This window comes from Malus sylvestris, chromosome 2, assembly GCF_916048215.2.
Source record: "Malus sylvestris chromosome 2, drMalSylv7.2, whole genome shotgun sequence".
NCBI classification, from domain to species: domain Eukaryota; kingdom Viridiplantae; phylum Streptophyta; class Magnoliopsida; order Rosales; family Rosaceae; genus Malus; species Malus sylvestris.
In genome coordinates, this window is record NC_062261.1 from 4647323 (window position 1) to 4670181 (window position 22859).

General features: G+C 38.7%; 4 protein-coding genes across 4 annotated transcripts; 3 read left to right on the top strand and 1 right to left on the bottom strand.

Annotated features, from left to right (window-relative positions):
* The first annotated feature begins 4654 nt into the window (after positions 1-4654).
* On the top strand, positions 4655-9158 carry LOC126596086 (protein unc-13 homolog). Its single transcript, XM_050262564.1, has 5 exons — positions 4655-5498; positions 5899-6765; positions 6959-7411; positions 7522-7711; positions 7803-9158. The coding sequence occupies exons 1-5, from the start codon at positions 4998-5000 to the stop codon at positions 8732-8734; spliced, it is 2943 nt and encodes a 980-aa protein (XP_050118521.1). The 5' UTR covers positions 4655-4997; the 3' UTR covers positions 8735-9158.
* Positions 9159-9266: 108 nt separating this feature from the next.
* On the bottom strand, positions 9267-16163 carry LOC126596096 (dolichyl-diphosphooligosaccharide--protein glycosyltransferase subunit STT3A-like). Its single transcript, XM_050262574.1, has 23 exons — positions 15944-16163; positions 15475-15537; positions 15165-15220; positions 14980-15051; positions 14695-14800; positions 14560-14610; positions 14371-14466; positions 14116-14175; positions 13911-14024; positions 13352-13438; positions 12716-12819; positions 12526-12621; positions 11863-11983; positions 11663-11743; positions 11440-11571; positions 11114-11344; positions 10726-10869; positions 10413-10599; positions 10236-10333; positions 10057-10136; positions 9857-9944; positions 9638-9727; positions 9267-9541 (listed from the first exon to the last, which is right to left on the bottom strand). The coding sequence occupies exons 1-23, from the start codon at positions 16058-16060 to the stop codon at positions 9482-9484; spliced, it is 2334 nt and encodes a 777-aa protein (XP_050118531.1). The 5' UTR covers positions 16061-16163; the 3' UTR covers positions 9267-9481.
* A 933-nt stretch (positions 16164-17096) lies between these two features.
* Positions 17097-18803, top strand: LOC126596115 (SNW/SKI-interacting protein-like). Its single transcript, XM_050262589.1, has one exon. The coding sequence runs from the start codon at positions 17168-17170 to the stop codon at positions 18641-18643; it is 1476 nt and encodes a 491-aa protein (XP_050118546.1). The 5' UTR covers positions 17097-17167; the 3' UTR covers positions 18644-18803.
* Positions 18804-20502: 1699 nt separating this feature from the next.
* On the top strand, positions 20503-22530 carry LOC126596105 (SNW/SKI-interacting protein A-like). The gene is made up of 2 exons (XM_050262583.1): positions 20503-22337; positions 22484-22530. The coding sequence occupies exon 1, from the start codon at positions 20531-20533 to the stop codon at positions 22307-22309; it is 1779 nt and encodes a 592-aa protein (XP_050118540.1). The 5' UTR covers positions 20503-20530; the 3' UTR covers positions 22310-22337; positions 22484-22530.
* The last annotated feature ends 329 nt before the right edge of the window (positions 22531-22859 follow it).

Below are 22859 nucleotides of genomic sequence, written 5' to 3' on the forward strand. Positions count from 1 at the left end.
CTACTAACCAAGCCTAGTTCTCGCCGATTGGCGCTGGTAGCTTGCTTCCAAGCCCTGCCTTATATAAAAGTTGTTTGTTGTCATGGCCCGAAGGAGCCTTAAGCACGTGTACAATGCTCAAGTAAAGGCTTTGGGCAACGAGTAGGATGGAGCCTTTACTTGAGCATTATATTAGTGAAGCGCGCCATATATATTGAGGGAAGGGAAAAGGGGCCTCTTTCCTCGCACGATGGTAGAGGTCGATCCATTGATTAAGGGTGGAGTAATCCAAACCGTATGATCCTCCAAAGGGTTTTGACATTGAGATATAGGATGTGATCTAATTCATCTTATCTTTAATTATTAGGCCTTCATCTTGTCGAAGCAAAGTCCATTGATTAAGGGTGGAGTAATCCAAATAGAATGATCCTCCAAAGGGTTTTGACATTGAGATATAGGATATGATCTAATGGTTCCGTCCTATAAGTTGAAGATATCCAAGTTCATCCCTTCACGAATGATGTATGTTGAGTTTGGCTGACATCCGGAAAACTTTGAAGCCGAAACAGACATAGATGGATGACAACCCTCGAAATTATCTTCTTTGTCATTGAACGCCAACTTGTTAACAACTTCCCCTTTGATACACGTACCAATAGGTCTCTCTTGGTTGATTCCACTACACGTCATATCTAATTATTCTCTTTTCCCAGAAGCGCCCCTTGTTTCAAAGAGAGGAGGGCTGTGAGGAAGCGGCTGTTGCTCACCCGAAAAGGGGGAGAACAATAATGGGGATCGGGATGCGGGCCAAACTCCTGCCAATGGCTGAGTTGTTCAGTCGACTTCCTCTCCCTTGGTGGGATCCCTTTATAAAATATAACATCTCTAATAATCATTGTTTCGAAATTGTGATTCGTCTTACAAGTTTAAAGAAATTAAACTTGAAAGATGAATCGCCAATGAAGAAGACCATAACTGCATAATTGTTGTCTCCATTCAAAGTGAGATCGGTGGACAAGATAACCTTCATCTTACAATGATTTTTTCCTCCATTTGTGGAGTAAGATATTCAAAGTATTATGTTTGTTACGAACTTGTACTCGATTTGAACACTTAAAAATTATAATCATCATCATACTGCATTGAATGTCACATTTGTCCCCTAAATAATACATGTGGCGGGCCTATTAAGTGGTGTAGAAGTAACACAACTATAAGGTCTACCAAATCACTTGCTTGGTTTAAATACGTTATTTGATGAGTCATTTATGGATCTTCATGGTGACCAAAATCTGGGATGGAGGCCCTCTTCTTCTGGAGGAGAAAATCTTGGTGATCTCCAACACAGCTAATAGATTACATGGAACACACGATTGATATACAGCGACGGCAACGTCTTGGCTAATTACGAATTAATTATATGTACAATCATACAAATAGAAACAGTGTGTGTGCGCGTGTCAATGAATCTTTTTGACGTGCAAAAATTTGCCAAATGGAAAATATTGCTCCTCCCAAATTCCCAATATTACTTACAATTTTATAACATTATGCCAAATGCAGGCCTGTGTTTCATTTAGTCCTGCCTGCCTAGTTTGATGGCATCCACTTTCAGAATTACACATGTCATGTCATTTGTGAGATCGGTGGTGTTATTCATAACCTCTTTTTAGGTCCCACATATTCTTTTTAATTTTCAACCGTTAAATCGATCAAATTAAAGAAAATCAAATGACATAAATCAACAAAGGATGTGTGAGGTAAAAAAAAAAGTGTGTGAGTAACCCTACTCTTGTGAGATTACTAATTAGGATCGCATGTTTACTTATTTCGGGAAAAAGACATGTTTACTTATTTTGAAACGAAAAAGTTACAACTTACAAGTATAAGAAAGACTGAGTGGATATGGATCAACTATTCATCTCTTTATCTAATCTAATTTATGGTTTTTAGGTTTTGAGTTACAGATTGTGATTTGTTTGTTGGGTAGTACTACTAGTAGGGAGACCAAATTATTAAACTAAAATTTGTAAACCAAATGATGTGGTGGTTGATGATTGAATTATTACTTAAGTATTGATTAACATGCTTGTTTACTATTGATGAGTCGGTGACACATCATTTGGTTTAAAAGTTTGGTTTTCCGCATTATCCTTGTTTGATTATGCAGGTATATATTAGTAACGCATGAAAAGTTTTTGGGTAATGTTAGGGAGACCAAATTTTTTAAACCAAATTTGCAAACCAAATGATGTGGTTGTAGATGATTGTGTTATTAACTAAGTGTCGATTAACGTGCTTGTTTCTTATTTGTGACATATCATTTGATTTACAAATTTGATCTCCCTAGCATTATCTAAAGTTTTATTTTATTTTATGAAAACACATAAAAAGTTAAGAATTAAAATAGTTTTAATATACATATAACTATTCCATGTTAAAAAAAACTTTAAGAACCATGAAATTCAGGTCCTTGGCTTCTTTGAAAAAGAGATTTAAGCTCTTGATTTGTGTGAGGTGAGTTAGAAAAATGGGGTAATAAAAACCGTCGAATTCAATTTGAATGATATAAATTACCCAGTTTTTGATCTCTAGACAGTAAGATCCGAATAGAACCTATGTCCATGGTTGTGATCATAGCAGCAGAGCAATTCATTTGGCTTGTGACTTCCCAACTAACAAAAGAATATAAAAAGAAAACAGAATAAATAGATGTAAATCAATAAGGTTGAAAGGTTGGAGAAGTAAATCGAAAAAGGTTTGGTAGGTAATATTTTATGTTCTGTGCTTTCATTCACAAGTGGGATATACAAGTGGGTTGGAATTTGGTGTAAATGCATATGGAAAGTGACATTAGAGCAGTCACCTTTGTTGGCTGAACCAACCTAACTACACAATCAAATATTCCCCTTTTTGCTTTACAATTCTGGCATACAAGATCTGAGAGTTGCCGGCTTCTTCCCCAGAAACTGTTACTCTTGCCATGCTAGAGGAGATAGTGCACCCAACGCCAAACCTTCCTCTTCATCTTGCCTCGAACTGGCTAAAACTTAAATAGAAGAGTCAAACGAGGGTTAACGAGGCTTGGGTAAAGCTGAACTATTGGCAAGAGCAAGAAAAATAGTATTTCAAAGCGTTTGTATCATGCCAGACTTAAAATGACGGGTTATACCAAGAAATAACTTATACATTTTTAAAACGGTGACGTTCAAAAATGCTTTAACATTATCACATAACATGTATTATTGATTTGAAACGTCAAGATGATGCGTCGAATGCTCCTGGTAAGACTTTTGCTTTGGAAAAGACAAATACAGGACTTATTTTAAGTTTGCAAGGACAAAAACCTAATGCAGAACTACCTTAAAAGTTTGGAAGCAGTTAGATTTAGGACCAAAATCCAGGAAACAACATGGTACCACCCAGAGGCATGTTCCCCCTGAATTCCATTGGTGGGCTCACCTTCAAGTTTCAAGTACATAAAAAAATCTAGAAAATGTATATAATGGTCTTAACTCCCAATTAATTGCTATTATTTATTGTTTTGGCCTTTTTTTGGCTTGGATAAAGACCAAATTTTTTAACCATACTCTTGGTGCGGCGATAAAAATTTATTTATCGATAATGCTACTGTAACATTCTCATAAGTTAGTGTCACTCGCTCTCGTCATGTGTCTTACTTTCTTCACAAAATAAGAATAATTATTTTGAGATACTACTACAATTATAGTTTGGTTAGAAAGAGTGTAAAACTTGTAAAATGAAAACAAAAAGACAAGAATGTTTAAAATGGATGATGACAAAGAGACCCATCATCATATTTTAATTTAATTTTTTTATACTAAGATAGAAAAGGTCATTTCTCATGCATCTCAGATTCTCCAAATAAAAACACACAAAAACAAAATCAAAACTACTAAATTCCAATTTCTATACGCGCCTTGACTCTGACTCAATTATCTCTCTATATATTTATATATATATATATATATATATATATATATATATATATATATATATATATATATATATATATAACTCAGATCCTTTTATATCCTTATCCTTATTTTTTCATAAAAATAAGAAATAGTTGTGGGGTTCATTTAACCTTGAATTTCAACAATTCGAACATTTATTATGTAAGTCTCGATTCATAAATTATCTTTATAAAAATTCAATTTAATTCAAAATCATTTGCCTATAATTCAGATCCTTTTATATCCTTAGTTTTTCCGTAAAAATAGGAAATAGTTGTGCACATTTAACCTTGAATTTCAACAATTCGAATGTTTATTTTGTAAGTCTCGATTCATAGATCATTTTTACAACTAATTCAATTCAATTCAAAACTATTTGTCTATTTAATTATCACTTTGAAATTTTAATGTTCCTTAAAAGAATAAAGTGTTCCGTCATTAAACTCAATTAGATGTTTCAAACATTTTCGATTTGACTAATATTTTGCAAACATTCAACCAATTTTTTTTTTTTTTTTTTTGCAAAGATGATCTATGAGATGCAACTTGAAAAATAAACGATTCGAATCGTTAAAGTTCGATGTAATGTAGGCCCTACAATTAATCTATGTTTTAATAAAAAATAAAATAAAACTCTGTTTCCTTAAAGGGTTCCTATATATATAAATTTCCCTTAATAAACCAAATCTAAACTCCCCCTGCTAAATCTTTTTCTGTTTTCAGATAAACTCAATCCCATTCTTCTTCCCCTTCCTTAAATCCAATCCCATCAAAACTCTCTCTCTCTCTCCCCCAAGATTTTCTGATTTGATTTCCTCATTCTGCATCATAAAAGCCAAAAAAACCCCACATCACTATCTGCAAAACATTCCCACTCTCTCTCCCTCCGCTCTCTCTCTCCTCTCTCTCTCTCTCTCCTTGAAATTCAGTACCATTTTTAAATCACACCTCACCATCATGGCTTCCTTCAAAGTCAAGCAAGAATAACAGAAACCCCGAAAGCTTCTTCCTTTTTCCTTTTTTTCCTTTTTTCAAGCAATAATGGCTCAGATTCTCAGAGACAGAGTATTCGGAAGCTCCAGACGACACTCCCAAAATTCAATTCCAATTCCAATTCCAATCCAACCCGCCATGCCCTTTCACCCAGTTGAAGCCCTCCCCAACCCCTTTGGGGAACTGGGTCCGACCCTCTCGGACTCGGAGCTCCGGGAAACCGTCTACGAGATCTTAGTCGGAGCCTGCCGGAGCTCCGGGCCCAAGCCGCTCACCTACATCCCACAGTCCGAGAAGACCGACCGGAGTGCTCTGACTTCGCTCCCGTCGTCGCTTCAGAGGTCGACGTCGTCGGCGGCGAGCCGGGTCAAGAAGGCGCTGGGTTTGAAGTCGTCGTCTGGCAGGAGACTCGGTGGCGGTGACTCAGTGAGCCTGGGGAGGAGTAAGCGGACCGGGACGGTTTGGGAGCTCGTGAGAGTTCAGATGAAGGTTTCGGAGCAGACTGATACGAGGGTCCGGAGAGCACTTTTGAGGGTTGCTGCTGGTCAGGTATGTGAATTTTGATTTGAAAGACATTTTTTATTTTTTTTATTTTTAATAATTGGTATTCTGGGTTGTGTTTGGTTGCTGAGAAAATGATAGAAAAGATAGGAAGATGAATTATGAATGATAGAAAAATCGACAATTGTGGGGAAGGAGAAATCAAAGCTTCAACCTTTTTGATGTCTAGTGCTCAAGGAATCAAAATTTGGCTTTAATTTTCGACACTTTTGTTTTGATACAAGCTATAGTCTATATTAAACTAATCTAAGAACTCGGTTGGACATGGGAGCACATCCGCTCTAGCCAATGTGACGCAAGCGTCTGCAATTTTTTATACTATTTTTGGTTATTTGTGTTATCTCTAATCCAGCTTAGTGAATTGTTGGTATTTGTTTATATGTTTTAGCTTGGACGGCGAATAGAATGCATGGTATTGCCCCTTGAGCTATTACAGCAGTTCAAGTCTTCGGATTTTCCTAACCAACAAGAATATGAAGCTTGGCAGAGGAGAAACTTGAGGGTTCTCGAAGCCGGACTTCTTTTGTATCCTTATTTGCCTTTAGATAAGAGAGACACTGCTTCTCAACAACTCCGGAAGATTATTCATGGGGCCTTAGATAAACCCATAGAAACTGGAAAGCACACTGAGTCGATGCAAGTTCTTCGCAATGTTGTTATGTCTCTTGCTAACAGATCAGTTGACGGTTCTGTTTCCGAGACATGCCACTGGGCTGATGGGTTTCCGTTGAATCTGAGGCTCTACCAAATTCTACTAGAATCGTGTTTTGACCCTAATGAAGAAACATCTGTTATTGAAGAGCTTGATGAGGTTTTCGACCTCATAAAGAAGACCTGGGTAGTTCTCGGAATAAATCAAATGCTGCATAATCTTTGTTTCTCGTGGGTTTTATTTCATCGTTATGTTACAACTGGCCAAGTGGATAATGACCTGCTGCTTGCGTCCAGTAACCTGTTGGCGGAAGTTGAACAAGATGCCTATGGCACAAAAGATCCATCTTATTCAAAGATCTTAAGTTCGACATTGAGTTCGATATTGGGTTGGGCTGAGAAAAGGCTTCTTGCTTACCGAGATACTTTCCACAGTGCCAATATTGAAGCAATGCAAAACATTCTCTCTCTGGGGTTATTATCAGCAAAAATACTGGTTCAAGATATTTCTCATGAGTACCGTAGGAAGAGGAAAGAAACTAATGTGGGTTATGACAGGGTTGATGCTTACATAAGATCATCAATAAGCACCGCTTTTGCACAGGCAAGTTTCCATATTATTTTTGGGCTTCAATTAAATAAAGAGGCCGTAAACAATGTATATTATGATAGGAAATATTCTTTTTAGGCCTGTTTCTTGTTGATGATCAATTGGAAAATCAGGTTGATAAACTTTAGCTATCTAAATTTTGGGTATAAATATACTGATCAAGTTTTTGTATGTTGTCTTAAGGCAGAAACTGGAAAAGGTAGGTTCTAGCAAGCGCTACTTGAAGAGCCAAAACAATCTTCCTGCTCTTACCGTCCTTGCACAAGAAGTTAGTGAACTGGCTTTTAGTGAGAAGGAGATATTTGGTCCAGTATTCAAGAGATGGCACCCTCTTGCAACAGGCATTGCTATGGCTACGCTGCATTCTTGCTATGGAAATGAGCTGAAGCAATTTGTGGCGGGTCTCAGTGAGTTGACACCAGACACTATACTAGTGCTGAGAGCTGCTGACAAATTAGAAAAAGATCTTGTGCAGATTGCCGTCGAAGATTCAGTGGATAGTGAGGATGGGGGGAAATCGATCATAAGGGAGATGCCTCCTTACGAGACTGAAGCTGTAATTGCCAATCTGGCAAAGACTTGGATAAGGACAAGAGTAGACAGGCTGAGGGAATGGGTTGACAGAAATCTGCATCAAGAGGTATGCATTTTCTGTTTCCACGCACCAAAAAAGTTGACAAACAAGAGATACAAGCCTCGGTGCTTGCTTCCTAACATAAAGGTATATTTTGCTGAAATTTCTTTGGACAGGTATGGAATCCAAAGGCAAACAAAGAGCGGCTTGCTCCTTCTGCTGTTGAAGTTTTACGCATTATAGATGAAACGTTGGAAGCATTCTTTACGTTGCAGATACCCATGCATTCTGTCTTGGTTCCAGAACTGATGACCAGTCTTGACAAATGTATTCAACATTATGTCTTGAAGGCCAAATCTGGATGCGGTATAAATATTTCTTAGCTTGCACTGGTACATTGAATTTTAAGTTTTTGATCTGCATAATGACTGCCAGTTCTCCTCTGTTACTTGTGCAGGGACCCAAAGCACTTCCATACCCACTTTACCGGCTTTGACCAGATGCTCAGCAGGATCAAAATATGCTGTGTTCAAGAAAAAGGAAAGGTTGCATATAAGCCAGAGAAGGAAGTCTCAGGTTGAAAGTACAAATGGGGACAGCTCATTTGGGATTCTGCAACTTTGTGTGCGCATTAATACTTTGCAGCTTATTCGAATGGAATTGGGAGTTTTTGAGAAGAGGATAATTGCCCATCTTGGGAGCTCAGAAACCCGTCAAGGGGACAATATAGCAAACGGAGTGGGCAAAACGTTTCAGCTTTCCGCATCTGCTTGTGCTGAAGGAATCCAACAACTTTGTGAGGCAACAGCATACAAGGTCGTTTTCCATGACCTAAGTCATGTCCTTTGGGACAGCTTGTATATTTTGGGAGTTTCGTCATCCAGGATTGAGCCATTTCTTCAGGAACTTGAGCAATACTTGGAGATTATTTCATCAACTGTGCACGACAGAGTTAGAACACGAGTCATTACTGATGTAATGAGAGCTTCTTTTGACGGGTTCTTGTTGGTTTTGCTAGCTGGAGGACCTTCTCGCACTTTCACGCAGAAAGATTCTGGCTTAATCGAGGAGGATTTTAAGTTTCTGACTGATTTATTCTGGTCAAACGGGGATGGACTGCCGGCTGATTTGATTGATAAGTTATCGACCACTGTTAAAAGTATCCTCCCTCTGTACGGTATTGATACTGACAGCCTTGTTGAACAGTTCAAACGTGCAACTCTGGAGAACTACGGATCTTCAGCTAAATCCCGGCTTCCAATGCCTCCAACTACAGGGGAATGGAATTCCAACGAGCCAAACACACTTCTACGTGTCTTGTGTTATCGGAATGACGAGACTGCAGCAAAGTTCCTTAAGAAGACTTACAACTTGCCTAAGAAGCTGTAACAACTTGAAACGATTGATGAAGGATAAATTCATCGGTTGAGTAAGGATCATTTTCGGCTTGGCTTATTCACGGCATCACCCACTGAAAACTCCGTTTTCGTGTTTTTGTCGGAAGATCTGTTCAGTTTGGGTGCAGCATATAGAGATGTATAGCATATTTATTGGTCCACTTTCTTGCTGTTTGGAGCTTTCACCACTCTCCGTCCAGAACTTCAAGCAAGCAAGCAGTGGACTTATTCTTAGTGCATGGGATTAATAAGGGTTTAGCAAATATTTATACTATTCGTTATTCTAATGTGTCGATTACTTTGCCGAATGCAGTGGGCGTGTATGCTTCAGCTTTCTTTCTCCGTCGCGTTGTTTTTGCCCTCGGCTTCTTGTTCTTTGTGATGAAAATGGTGGAATATGTATATGTTCGTTTTTACTTGTTGGATACAAAAGTATACGAATATGATTCACCAGACTGAACTGGAAAAACAATCCTGTTCGCTTCCAGTTATCGCCGGTGTAAGTAGTCCGATTTTGCCCGTGGTTTTTCGCCTAAACAATATGTTAAAAAGATTATGCTGTAAAACGAATATACAAGTCAAGATCCATATCACAAGTGGCTACAAAATCTTTTGATCGATTTGCGTTTCGTAAGAAATGATCAACTAAAACTATGCCTGCTCTCAATCACTTTCTCCAGAGGCCCTCTCAGCGTTTCTGTATATATGTTATATGAGATTACAGATACGTGACCACAGATTAGTGCCAAGGATTCCTTTTTGTTCCGCTCTTCTTTGTGCTACTCGTTGAGCTCGATTTCTGCAAAGGAAACAGATTCAGTTCCTGTTACATCGATAGAACTGATAGCCATTACAAATCGACACTGCTGAGGAAGAGCGATGATCTAATACATACCGATTTTGACTTCTTTGTCTTTCCTCGGATCCTGTTCTTTGGCGGTTTTAGTTTGTATAACCGAACCATCCAATGGTGAGTTGTGAAAACCTACGTTGATTAAGATCCACAACGTAATCAGAAACCAGCGTGTTTAAGTTTTGAATAATCAATTGAGGGTCGCATTACTCAAATATATATTGTTGCAGATAAAAATCTCAAACTAAAAGATCGTCTGACCTCTTCAAAATGAGTAAGTTTGAAATGTTTCTTTCCGATTTCTGTTTGCCTCACCCTATCAAAGCCTTTACCGTCTGTGTCCACAAACCTAAAGTAAAAGAACACAAGATGCACTGTATCACTCACAGCCGGAACAAAGAAACAAAGAATTTAAGAAAAAAACTCTACAAATCAGCAAGCGATGTTGCGAAAATGCAGACCTGTAATAAGAGAGCTTGTACATGAGACAATTTAGCATGGTGGGGGTCGCCTGATTGTCAATGCGATACTGGCCATCCCTCTTTAGAAACGAAGACAATACACAACATGGTTAATGAAACGTCTCAAATCATAACCAGTTAGAAAATAAAAAAGAAGATGAAAGAAATGAGGGACTCACTAAGTAATCAGGTTCCTTGATATGAGGGAATACGCCCCCTCCAATTCGGACCATCCACAAGAACTTGTTAATATCATCACTGGGGTAGCCAACAAGACCTGATAGGTAAAGTTTATCTATCAGAATAAGGTTTTACTTTCTTTTTATACTATCATATCATGCCAAAAACGAACAAACCTCCAAAAACAACGAGGACATATTTTACATCCAACGAGTTGAAAATTTCCCAAGCTGCCTTTTCTGGAGAAGACATGGCAGTACCCACGGTTGCTATATGCGTGTTGTTCCATGTATTATTGTCAACAATGACAGTGCGATTAGCCATGGCAGTAGTTTGGTACCCATAATCCCACCAAGAGGCAACCTGCAACAAGTTTATAGAAAAAACGAATATTAGTTAGTATCTTCATTTGACAAACAGTACAATTTTTGTCTGTCAAATTAAACTGAGTTGATACAGGGGATAAAAAGAATATGGCGAAGAACTCACTTTATCATCCACCTCAGTGTTGTGGCTTAGCCACGCATAAGCCTCTCTAAAATCATCAAAAACATGAAGACCATCATGTGAATGAGATGTTAGAACAATAGACGGGGCTGAATAAGCTTCTGCTGCTGCCCAGACACAATGAACCTACAAAATGAATGATGGCTCAACTTCAGAGGAGTCGCATGTCTTTTTCCCACAGGTCCTCAAATAACTCACTGTTAAAGTTGATAAGGAAGATATATTTCCCCCGGAAATTGTCCAAGGTTTGAAGAATGTATAACTTTGAGTGCCATAACATACTACAGCATACAGTATGCATATACATCGGAACCAGAACTGATACGTGATTTAAATCACACAAAATGGAGAACGAAGAAAATTTATTTACCACATAGAAGGCTCCAAGCAACACAAGTAGAAATATAGCAAGAATAGATCCCTCAAATGGTAAAACCAGAAGCCTCTTTTCAATTTGAGATTTAATGGAAGGCTTTTCAACTGGTTCCTTTTCCTTCTTCCTGTTCTTTCTCGAGGGTCTCTCCTTTAATGTGTCTGCTCTTTTATCTGTTTTCGGCACTTCATTCTGGGATACAGTGTTCTCGGAACTGGTTTCCCCTGCCTTGAAAGTCAAAAAGACAAAATCAATGCTATCCCTGTAAAACTTGTAACAACCGCTTGGTGAAGGAAGACCAGCAGTGGAAAGTAAGAGCTTACATCAACTTGGGAAGGCACTAGAAGACCGGGTAACTGAAACTTGATTGATCGTGTGAAAACGTCAAAAGCTTCAGACAGAGCAATCCCAGACATGATGCACGCTGCTGGAGCAAGTACTAGCATAAGTCGCACCTGTAATATCAGTGAACAACAATATTAATATGAAATATCATGAAAATGGGAAGAAAAATTGAACTTAACCATGCCAATAATAGTTCCTTACCATGACTCCAGAGAAATATACTGATGTTACAATATAGAGGATCACAAAAGAGCTTGCATCTGATAAGGGTGAAAAGCATGCCTACCAACAGATACAAACCGTAAAAACAGTGGTAAGGAACATGAATATATGAATAAAAATCAAAATATAGTGACTTGAGAAACTAAAAGAAAAGTATGGTTTTCAGATTCGATTCTTACAATAATTCCAGCTGGAACCAAGAAGGCCAACACATTAATATCCATAAAGTAAGAGGGCCAAGTAGGAGGCTGGTGCTCACTAACACTAGCTATAATTGGTATGTACTTGCTCGCATAAGTTCTGAAATGAAAAAATAAAATACAAACATATAAAAGTTACTTTGTCATTTGTCTCTCAGTTAGGCAGCACAAGTATTCATGACAAGTTATAGAATACAAACAGGTCAAATGGTGACTAACATCTCAAGTTGGGACGCTGCTGGCCTTGAGGGACCAGAAGGGGGGTGAATTCTAAAAGGGTAATACTATAGACACCAAAAAGAATCCAAATTATCCTAGTGATCCACTTACTTTTTCCTGTGAACCCCATTATGTTAGCAAATACGATATTACCAAGTCATTTACCAAATTACTTTGGAATTCCAAATTTGAGATGTATTTTGGTGCTTGCCGTATTATGCATTCTAAAAGAATTAGCTTGCCGCATCAGGCCCTCTGAATAATATATCAGACCAGAGCCAGATGTTTGGAAAATTTCGGAACCGGTTACTCCAAATTAAGTTGCGCCCCCATTGAAATTTCTGCTTCAGTCAAGTCAGTTCGTCCATTAAACCAAAGGTTAACAAACAAAGAACACACTTAACTAGCGAATTATGTACTTACGGATCAAGTAGACTTAGACTTCGCCCACTCCATCCCTTTGTTGGGCTTGAAGCTACCAGAGCTACGAGTACTGCTACCACAGCTAAACATACTAGCCTGGAAAAAGTAACGTGAGAGGCATAGAGATCAATTGTGTGTTCAATGTTTGAGAACCTTAATAAATTTTGAGGACAGAACAAGTGAAGCATACAGGCCAATGGATACTACAAGCGTTACAGCCACTTTGAACATTTTCGGAGAGAGAATCCCTTTGATATAGTACACAAGAGCGACCACATGTAAAATAATAAAAACCTGCAAAAGAAAATATAGCAACAAGAAAACATATTGTCAGTATATACAACTAACATGAAAGGCAGTGATACAAAGGACAAGAAATCTAGTTTATGGACAAAATGAAGAAAACAGAGTGGACCGCACCATATCGTTGACATATTCATCTCAACTCTTATCTATATTTAACTTCTAATCAGTTCCTCATTTATACAACCTTTTCTTTAACTTCTACTCATTCAAAGCTTGAAACCCTTCAATTGGTATTATCAAATATCAAAGTCCATAAAAGCACGACCTATATTTTACAACTGCTTTATGAAAGTCAAACTTTATAAGTGGATCAGTCCAAGATAACATACACTCTTATGAGTTCCAAGGTTTATAAAAAAAGTAGAATAATGATCATTACAAGACAAATCTAGAAACAGGCGAGCAAGCATCTCAAGAACATACTATCTCAGTAGGAAGACATTTACAGGCCGTAGCTAAGACAAGTTCCCGCATCATAAAATGAGAAGTCAATGAGAAAAGAAAGTTGGGAAATGCTCACCAAGAAGGAAGCAAAATGTTCTGATGTCATGACTGCATTGAATCCAACCACCGGCACCAAAGCCGCTAACAACGTTCCCAAAACAACCTGCATTGAGAAAGCTATAATTAGGAACCAAAAATGTCATTTTGAAGTAGATAGAACTGACCTAATGTCACGTCCTTGACAATTATCCCAGTGTTTCAAAATTCGGAGACAGGTGTCAGAAAGTTCAAAGGGAAATCAACTACGTACTAAGCTTTTCTCACATCTTAGTAAATGATGACATATTAAAGGAGAGAATAAGCATGGCAAATTCTTTTCAAAAAGTTTAAAAAAAAAAAAATCAACATAGTAAATGAATCTTGACCAAAGTATTTTACAATCAGATAGTTTGAATTTAATAATTTTCCTATTAACCATATGAATTTAATATTCACCCTTCTTTTCCATCTAGTATTTCTAGCTCAAAACTGTTAAAGCATGAGAATGTTAACATGCATTCTTCAATTTTAGTGCCAAATACATGTTCCACTTGTTTTCAATCATAGTTAGCTTCATTAGTATTGTGGATACTTACAAGAGGAGCATATGCAATGTATAGACGAGAAGAGTAGCGGCCAGTTACAATGCAAAGAAGCACATGCATTGGAATAAGGTTAATAATAAATGTGTAGCCTCCCCAAGAGCAAACCTGAAACAATGAAACAAAATGCAATCAAAATAAATATCAGAGGAATTCATAAAACTACAAAACCAAAAACAACACTAGTACCTATACTTACCATGTAAAAGTACGCTATGGCATTAAGGGTTGCATAGAAGAGGGATCCTGTATTCAGAGTCTGCATATGATGTATAATGTAGTAAGAAAATATTCAAGCATTATTTTTGAAGCACATTATAGATTATTCGCGTACCATATGCCAATGATATAAACTCATCAGTGAACAAAATCCGATCATTATTCATAAACCACCACCGCATTTTGATACATTAATAGAACATGAATGAATTAAGTAATCATTTCGAAATCTAACCTTTATATAAAGATAGAAAGTGAAGATCAAAGCAAAAATAGCCACAGCTTCATTGTCATAGCTTCCAGCCACTGACCGAGAAATATATGACGGGACCTGCAAACAAAAACATAAAACAAGCACAGCTAAGCATTTGCTTTTACCTGTTCCAAATGTTGTAGAGTTAAAATTACCCGCTATGTAATTTACCATGGCTATAAGAGCAGCAGCTGTTAGTCCAGCACCAGCACCCTTAACTTCCTGAAGAAAGAGGCAATTGAAATCATCATAATATTGGAGGACAGTAACCAAAATCTACAAAATAACTAAGGCTTGAATACAAACCCGAGTCAGCAGGTAAGTTGCCCACGATGTGAAAGCAGAGAATATAGGGGCAGTAAATACACAGATAGTTTCCACGGAAAGAGGAATGTTCAATGAATTCAAAAACCTGATAAGAGAATAAGAGGGCAATGAATCATAAATATTGGCTAAAACAAGAATCACTGTAAAGTAGTTCCTTTCTCTCTTCTCCTTTTTCTCCTTTAGGGTTGTGGGGAACACATACTCAGTAGTTAAAATCCGAATGAAAATAAACTTTTTTTTTCTAGCATTTCTAGTGATGCTCACCACCATAGGGATCCTGCTGTCAAGGTCAATCCAGGGTAAACAGTTCCACCAATCACACGACCAAGAGGATACCTAGAATGTAAATTTAAGAAAGTTTAAATCCATATTGCTGAATTACGTAATCTAAGAAATCAAAACAAGAACCCTGCCATGAGGTTTGACAAGCCAGAAAAATTCGAAATTACCAGGTTCGGTCATCAAACCAGTTCCAAAAATCGTATATTCCATTCTTCGTCAGAAACTGAAACCAACAAAGAAAGCTGTCATCTTTTATACAGCCTCCCGTCACTACATTATAATAAGATGAATCGACGCATGCACTCATAATAAATTTCAAAACTTTCAAGTACATATAATCCACTAGCAATGCCATCTTATTCAGCTAGAATTATATGTCCAAGTGCAAGACAGGTTAAACTGTATTTAGGCAAAAAAAAAATTAAAAATCTGTATACTTGACAGTAAACTAATCTTAAACCAGATAAAGAACCAAACCTGAGTGACTCTGTAATTGAAGTACGGATCAAACTCGTGAATAACACTCTCGTACTTTATAACCTGCACATCAATTCACACCGAAACATGAACATGAGGACGATATGAATACATAGTTACACTCCTTTTGATTACTGAGAAATGTAAATGCGAATGACAAATCAAAACTACAACAATTAGAACTCAACAATTTACAGATAACACATGTCAAACTAATTACGAAGCACCATTCGGTTCGGTAATTCACAAGAGTAAATAATCAAGTGCAAAGTGGTATAATTTGTACAATTTAACCATATATATATGAACATCAATAGATATACAATTTCAACATTGATGCATTTTCCTGCATTTTCTTGGCTGTCAAACGGGCAACGCTGAATTTTAACCAAAAAAAAGGAGCAACGCTGGATTTTGATATCTGTAAACGATTAGATCCAGATAATAATATAATGGTCGAAGAGCTCACAGAGAAGAGCCGGATCGAAAATGCGAGGACGCCGATCAGGATGAGGATGAAGAAGGAGAGGACATTTCCAAAAGCGTGCCTCAAGGTCGTTCCGTTGGAGGTCTCCGAGGCCGCCATTGACGGCCAAATCAAGCTCCGAGCTTTTGGAAGAGCGATGGAGGAGGAGACTGAGGTCTGAGGAGGAAGAAGGGTTTTTGCGGGCAGCGACTAAAACCAAGTGGGGGAGAAGACTTTGTAACACTATGCAGAAGGAGGGGAGATGAATTGATGAAATGACTAAACTGCCCCTGATGTATTTTGACAGAAGTGTCCTTGTGCATGTATACGTGGCTTTTTGTTATAGTCATTGCAAGGAGTAAAAGCTCGTGATTGGTTTCGCGCTACGCAATATGTCACGTGGCGTGATATGATAAGTGGAGTAGGTTTTAATAGTGAGAGATTTTTTTGTGTGGCAAAAATACAAGTTGGATGGACCAATGTCATAACATAATTGTTTGGAAATTTAAAAAGAAAAATTGCATCCAATTATATTATAATTTGATGTATCAGACCATATTAATAATATAATGAGTTTCTTTGATGGTAGCGGTGCAATTCATTCCTTACAACTGCTTTGGGCCCAGATCATTGCGGGTGATTTGGTTTTAGTTGGTTCGATTTTTTAGGTAAAACTGAAAATCAAACCAAAATTACCATTTGGTTGGGCCTTTTCAATTTTGGATTTTTTTACTCTTTTTTGTTCTATTTAAAATTAGGAAAAAAATTTATTTATGATTGGAATACAGATGATACATTATGTATTTTTATATAAATAATGAGAAATTTTATTTTTTAAGTTATTAACTTTTTAACACATATATCTTACTATTTGTATAATGACACGTGTTTGTAATTTTATATAGTGACACGTAGTGTACTATCCAATTTTCTGATCACATTGAAAAATCTCTCTAAAGTTATGGTTTCATACTTTTGGTCTGCCTAGGATTTTTTGAAAGAGATTCGTCACCAAGGAGTAATCCAGACTTTTGAAATTTTATCTAACGATAAAAAATTATTATAAATCAAACAAGTGGACTATTGGATGAAATTTCAAAAGTTTAGATTACTTGATCCGGTTGATCCGGCTACTTTGGTAGAAGAGATCCGAAAATCTCTTTTCAGGATTTTTTAGTCACGTCCGTTTGCTTTTTGCGATTTAGGGTTTGAAGGAGCTTTATCACCATGTCGGCTTTGACACTGCGTCGGAACATAGACTTCGGCAATGGCGGTGCATTTCCGGAGATTCACATGCCTCAGTACCCTCTCGGCATGGGGAGGGATAAGATCTCAAAACCCGGGACGAAGATTCTTCCAGTTACAGTTGATGCCAATGGGGACATTGCGTATGACGTTCTTGTAAAGCAGTTTGAGAATTCGAAAAAAATTGTCTACTCCCAACACAAGGATCTGGTGCCGAAAATTTTAAAGGATGAGGACATAGATAAGGATGAGAAGGAGGAGGAGGAGTTGCAAGAGGTGACTAGAGCGGAAACGAAAGTGGCAATCGAGAAAACGATGAACGTATTATTGAGCGGTGCGCAGCCGAATAATGTGCCCAAGCAATCGTCGGACTTGAAATATTTTAAGTTCATGCCGTCGGAGAAGTCAGGGGCGTTTAATTCCGGCGCCAAGGAGAGGATGATAAAGATGGTGGAGAAGCCTGCGGACCCACTTGAGCCGCCAAAGTTCAAGCACAAGCGTGTTCCTAGGCCTTCTGGTTCCCCGCCCGTGCCAGTCATGCATTCACCTCCCAGGCCTGTGAGTGCGAAGGACCAGAAGGAATGGACCAAGATTCCGCCATGTACTTCAAACTGGAAGAACCCGAAAGGGTATACAATTCCGTTGGACAAACGTCTTGTGGCTGATGGGAGAGGCCTTCATGATGTTCTGATTAATGATAATTTTGCAAAGCTCGCCGAGTCTTTGTATGTAGCGGAGGAGAAGGCTAGGGAGGAAATCGAAGCAATAAATCAAGTTAAGCTAGAACTCAATAAAAAGGAGAAGGAAAAGAAAGAGAGGGAGTTGAGGGAATTAGCTCGGAAAGCTCGTTCTGAAAGAGCTGGAATGGATGCGGATGTGCCAAAGGAGACGGTAGAGGAAAGACAAGGGAGGTTGGAACAGACTAAGATTCGTGAGGAGAAGCATGGAGAGAGGAAAACGAAGAGAAGGTTGGAGGAAAAAGATGGAGCAATGGGGAAGAAAAGTAAAACTACTAGAGATAGAGATCGAGATATTAGCGAGAAAGTTGCCCTAGGCATGCCCAATGTTGGAGGAGCGGGCGGCGGAGGGGGAGAGGTTATGTATGACCATAGGCTGTTCAACCAGGAGAAAGGAATGGACTCAGGGTTTGCCACAGATGATCAGCACAATGTTTACGACAAGGGCTTGATTATGTCCCAGCCTACAATTTCAACCCTATACAGGCCTACGAAAGATGTTGATAGCAAAATGTATGGCGGCGCTGATGAGCAGTTGGATAAGATTAGGAAGACAGGTGGCTTCAAACCTGACAGAGGGTTTGGAGGAACTGATGAGAGGGCAGCAGGACAAAGAGATGGACCGGTTGAGTTTGAGAGGGATGTTGCTGAAGAAGCCGATCTATTTGGTCTGGACCGATTAATAACAAAGATGAAGAAGGCTGAGAACGCCACGGACTAAGATGGAACACGAGGACAATGGGAGCAAGTGTTGGTGGTGGATGAGAAATGACTTTCAAACGGGCTTCATCAGAAGAAATCGTTATGCTATTCAGTGCTCAATTGTCTTTGTTGTCATGGGGTTTTTTATTTTCAGTAGGTCTTATCTAGTTGCTATATATCTCAACCATGATTGTTTATTAACTCAAAACCTTCTTATAACATATTTTGTCTATTCAGATCGTGAATTCGTATATCGATCGTTTGTGTTGGCTTTTAATTTGTCTCAATATTTATGTGGATTTGTTGACAAATTGGCTCTAGTTTAACAATTTGCTTCAAGTTGTTTCACCTATGCTGATGTGACTTCCTAAGCACACTCGTGTGTTTTATTTGACTTCTCCAACACACTTTGTTTGGTGTGCATTTAGTTTTGCATAGAGAGCGTTTAAGAAGTGGTTGAGGGGGAGTCTTTATATTTAGTATTACAAGAGCAAATGGGAGGGTGCACTTCGAACGCACAGAGATGGGATATGAGGGAGATAAAGTTGACGGTTAAAGTATAGGAAAAGAAAATAAGAATTGAGATACGAGGGAGAGAAAGTTTTGGAGTTTGCGGGAGAAGAAAACAAGGGGGTTTGGGGAAAAAGATAGGAAGAGGTGAATGAGGAGAAGGGAGTGAATCTAGGATTTTGTACCAGTATCATTTGTTTTTTTTGGTTAGGTAGTCGACAGCCGGCACTCCTAGGTTACGTCGAATCCTTATGAAATCATTTGTTTTCTTTTATATTTGTGAGTGTGTAAACTTAGGCGTATTTGGGGTTTGGGTTTGTGAGTGATACACTTTTGTAATCTCCTTGAGATATTAGTGGAATTTTCTCACCGTTTTCTATCTGAACGTTTTTATCATATTTTGCCTTGTTAAATTAGTGGCTTCATATCTGAAGGTTCTGCACAGCAGTTTGGTGATTTACAACCAGAGGGGGCGTTGAGGGGATGCGAAAGGTACAGTCGCACAGGGCCATAAAATTTTTAAGGGCCCTCAAAATTTTTGTCACCTAATATTTATATGTAATAATATTATATATTTAAAATTGCTTTTGTTATGAAATAATATTCTATATTCAAAAATTGATTTTGTTAGCACTTTAAAATCTCATCTTAAGCGTAATTTTTTTTCTTTCTAAATATAAAAATTTAGAGTACAATAAGATATTTTGAGTGCCAATAATACACCATAAAAATGGTATTTTTTCAATATTATCATCTAATAATGTTACATATTCAAATGAAACTTTAAAGTTAGAGTTTTTGAACTTTGTTTTCTTGTTTGGTTGTTTAAGATTGAACTGCTTTTGATTATTTAGTGAACGTTATGTTTGTAGCTCTTTTTACTTATTATTAATGACATTTTTAAACTTGCAATCAGTGAGTGCTAAACTTTGTTTTGATTTAAGTGATTGTTTTTTAGCGTCAATACATTGTCCTACATTTTTTAAGACTATCTTAATGAGGGGCGCTTTTATAAATTTCGTACAGGGCTCCAAAATCTCAGAGACGACCCTGTTTACAACTACAACTACGCATATTGAAATGCAAAAGGCGGTTTAGTTGTCCGTTTAATAAGATTCCGGCGGTTAATGTGAGTAATTTTTCCTAGTTGTATATGGAATCCTTTTTTGCTTTGGATACAAGCTGTAGGCGGAATCCTAATCCCAGAATGATAAGGAAATTAAACTCGTACATCTATCTATATAAACGTACATACATGCTGTATGTGGAATCACAATTTTCGTTCATAGAAGTCGTGTTCTGATTTTCGTTCATAGAAGTCGTGTTCTGATTTTCGTTTTGGTTTTCTTGTTTCTTTTGCAGTCTGGTTTAGGTTGTGACTTGAGTAATTAAGACCATGGCGGCTCTGAAACAGTCTTCCGCTTCCGGCGGCGATCGCGCAGCAACTTTCTACGATCACCCGAATGATCCGTGGGGCAAGCAGCGCTATGGCGGTTCTGCCGTGGCGGAAGAAAGACCTGCTGCTGCTGTCGTCAAACATAACCCTATACCTCAATACCCGAAGCGTAAAGGGTTTGTTCCTAGGAAGGTAGAGGACTTTGGCGACGGCGGTGCGTTCCCGGAGGTTCACATAGCTCAGCACCCTCTAGGCATGGGCAGGAACATGTCGAAATCTGGAACGAGCATTCTTCCAGTTTCAGTTCATGCCGACGGGAAAATTGCGTATGATGCCCTTGTTAAGCAGAACGAGAACTCGAAAAAAATTGTCTACTCCCAATACAAGGATCTCGTGCCGAAAATTTTGAAGAATGAGGATGAGGTGATGGTCGAGAAAGATGAGGACGAGGAGTTGCAGAAGGAGGTTGAAGAAACTGCAGCGGAAACGAGAGCGGCGCTGGAGAAGATCGTGAATGCGAAATTGGGCGCTGCACAACCGAACAACGTGGCAAAGCAGTCGACAGACTCGAAACTGATCAAGTATAGGTCGTCGCAGAAATCGGCGGCATTTAATTCTGGCGCCAAGGAGAGGATGATAAAGATGGTGGAGATGCCAGTGGACCCACTAGAGCCTCCGAAGTTTAAGCACAAGCGTGTTCCTAGGCCTTCCGGTTCCCCACCCGTGCCGGTCATGCATTCACCTCCTCGACCGGTGAGTGAGAAGGACAAGAAGGGCTGGAATATTCCTCCGTGTGTTTCGAACTGGAAGAACCCAAAAGGGTATACAATTCCGTTGGACAAACGTCTTGCGGCTGATGGGAGAGGGCTTCAAGATGTTCAGGTGAATTACGATAATTTTGACAAGTTTTCTGAGGCTTTGTATGTAGCGGAGAAGAAGGCTAAAGAGGCATTGGCTATGAGATCTAAAGTTCACGAAGAAATTATTATCAAGGTGAAGGAAAGGAAGGAGCAGGAGTTTAGGGAATTAGCTCGGAAGGCTCGTTTTGAAAGAATTGGTGGCGTATCGGTATCCATTGACCCATCTGGCAAAGGAGGAATGGAGACCGATATGCCAAAGGAGACAAGGGAGGAAAGAGAAGGGAGGTTGGAGCGGAACAAAATTCGCAAGGAGATGCATGTAGAGAGGGAAAGGAAGAGAAGGTTGGAGGCAAAAGATGGCGCAACGGGGAAGAAGAGTAGGGTTACAACAGATAGAGATCGGGATGTTAGCGAGAAAGTTGCCCTAGGCATGGCTAATGTTGGAGGTGCAGGAGGCGGAGGGGGAGAAGTTATGTATGATCATAGGCTGTTCAACCAGGAGAAAGGAATGGACTCCGGTTTTGCCACAGATGACCAGTACAATATATATGACAAGGGCTTGTTTGCTGCTCAGCCGATGCTCTCAACCTTGTACAGGTCGAAAAAAGATGTTGATAGTGAAATGTATGGCGGCGCGGATGAGCAGTTGGATAAGATTATGAAGACTGATCGCTTCAAACCGGACAAAGGGTTTGAAGGAACTGCTGAGAGGGCGTCAGAAGGAAGAGATGGACCTGTCGAGTCTGAAGCCGATATATTTGGTCTAGACCGGCTAATGACAAAGATGAAGAACAAGGGCGAGAAACCCACGGACAAGGTTAGAACAGGAGGGACAATGAGAGCATGTGCCTGCGGGTCTTCGATGCAAGATGGTTATCAAACGGGCTCCAAAAGAAGAACTCGTATCAAGCTTTTCTGAATGTGATCCACCTGATTGGATTGTGAAGGTTAATTGCTCGCACTTCTTACTTGGAGGATGTTTGTTTTCGCATTTTAGTTTGTTTGGAATTGTTTTCAGTTTTTATTTTAACAGATTTTTTTTATATATTTTCATCCTATTATTTCTCAATCTTCTTGCTCTTCATCGGTGCAGGATTGCAGAAAGTGCATCTCTACTTTTCGTGTAAGCTGATTCCAAACACTAGTAACCTAACTTTTATTTTAATTTTTAGTTATATTTCAAGGGAATTCAATCCTAAAATTAACCTAAACTTTCATGAAAAATCTAAGCTACAGGTAATTTCAAGTGCTTGGAAGACTACTTTGTTGATGTTGTTGTTGACAGGACTTGGTCAGGTCTACCATAGGAGTCATGGCCATGTGGTGTTTTGGGTACAACCGTGCAAGAGAGCTTTTCGCGGAGATGCGAAGACTTAAACTAAGCAATGGAGCTAGAACCCGTGACACTGGTCCTTGCCATGAAAATTCTTCTCGTTAACGCACCATACTGGAACGTATACCATCAGATC

What these genes read in the sequence shown, in the direction of transcription:
- LOC126596086 (XM_050262564.1), top strand. Translation starts at nt 4,998, where the DNA reads ATGGCTCAGATTCTCAGAGACAGAGTATTCGGAAGCTCCAGACGACAC. An exon ending in ACAGAAATCTGCATCAAGAG is followed by an intron (nt 7,412 to 7,521) that starts GTATGCATTTTC and finishes TTCTTTGGACAG; the next exon opens with GTATGGAATCCAAAGGCAAA. An exon ending in GAAGGCCAAATCTGGATGCG is followed by an intron (nt 7,712 to 7,802) that starts GTATAAATATTT and finishes TTACTTGTGCAG; the next exon opens with GGACCCAAAGCACTTCCATA.
- LOC126596105 (XM_050262583.1), top strand. Translation starts at nt 20,531, where the DNA reads ATGGCGGCTCTGAAACAGTCTTCCGCTTCCGGCGGCGATCGCGCAGCA.
- LOC126596115 (XM_050262589.1), top strand. Translation starts at nt 17,168, where the DNA reads ATGTCGGCTTTGACACTGCGTCGGAACATAGACTTCGGCAATGGCGGT.
- LOC126596096 (XM_050262574.1), bottom strand. Translation starts at nt 16,060, where the DNA reads ATGGCGGCCTCGGAGACCTCCAACGGAACGACCTTGAGGCACGCTTTT. An exon ending in TATATTTCTCTGGAGTCATG is followed by an intron (nt 11,572 to 11,662) that starts GTAAGGAACTAT and finishes CTGATATTACAG; the next exon opens with GTGCGACTTATGCTAGTACT. An exon ending in ACACTGAGGTGGATGATAAA is followed by an intron (nt 10,600 to 10,725) that starts GTGAGTTCTTCG and finishes AACTTGTTGCAG; the next exon opens with GTTGCCTCTTGGTGGGATTA.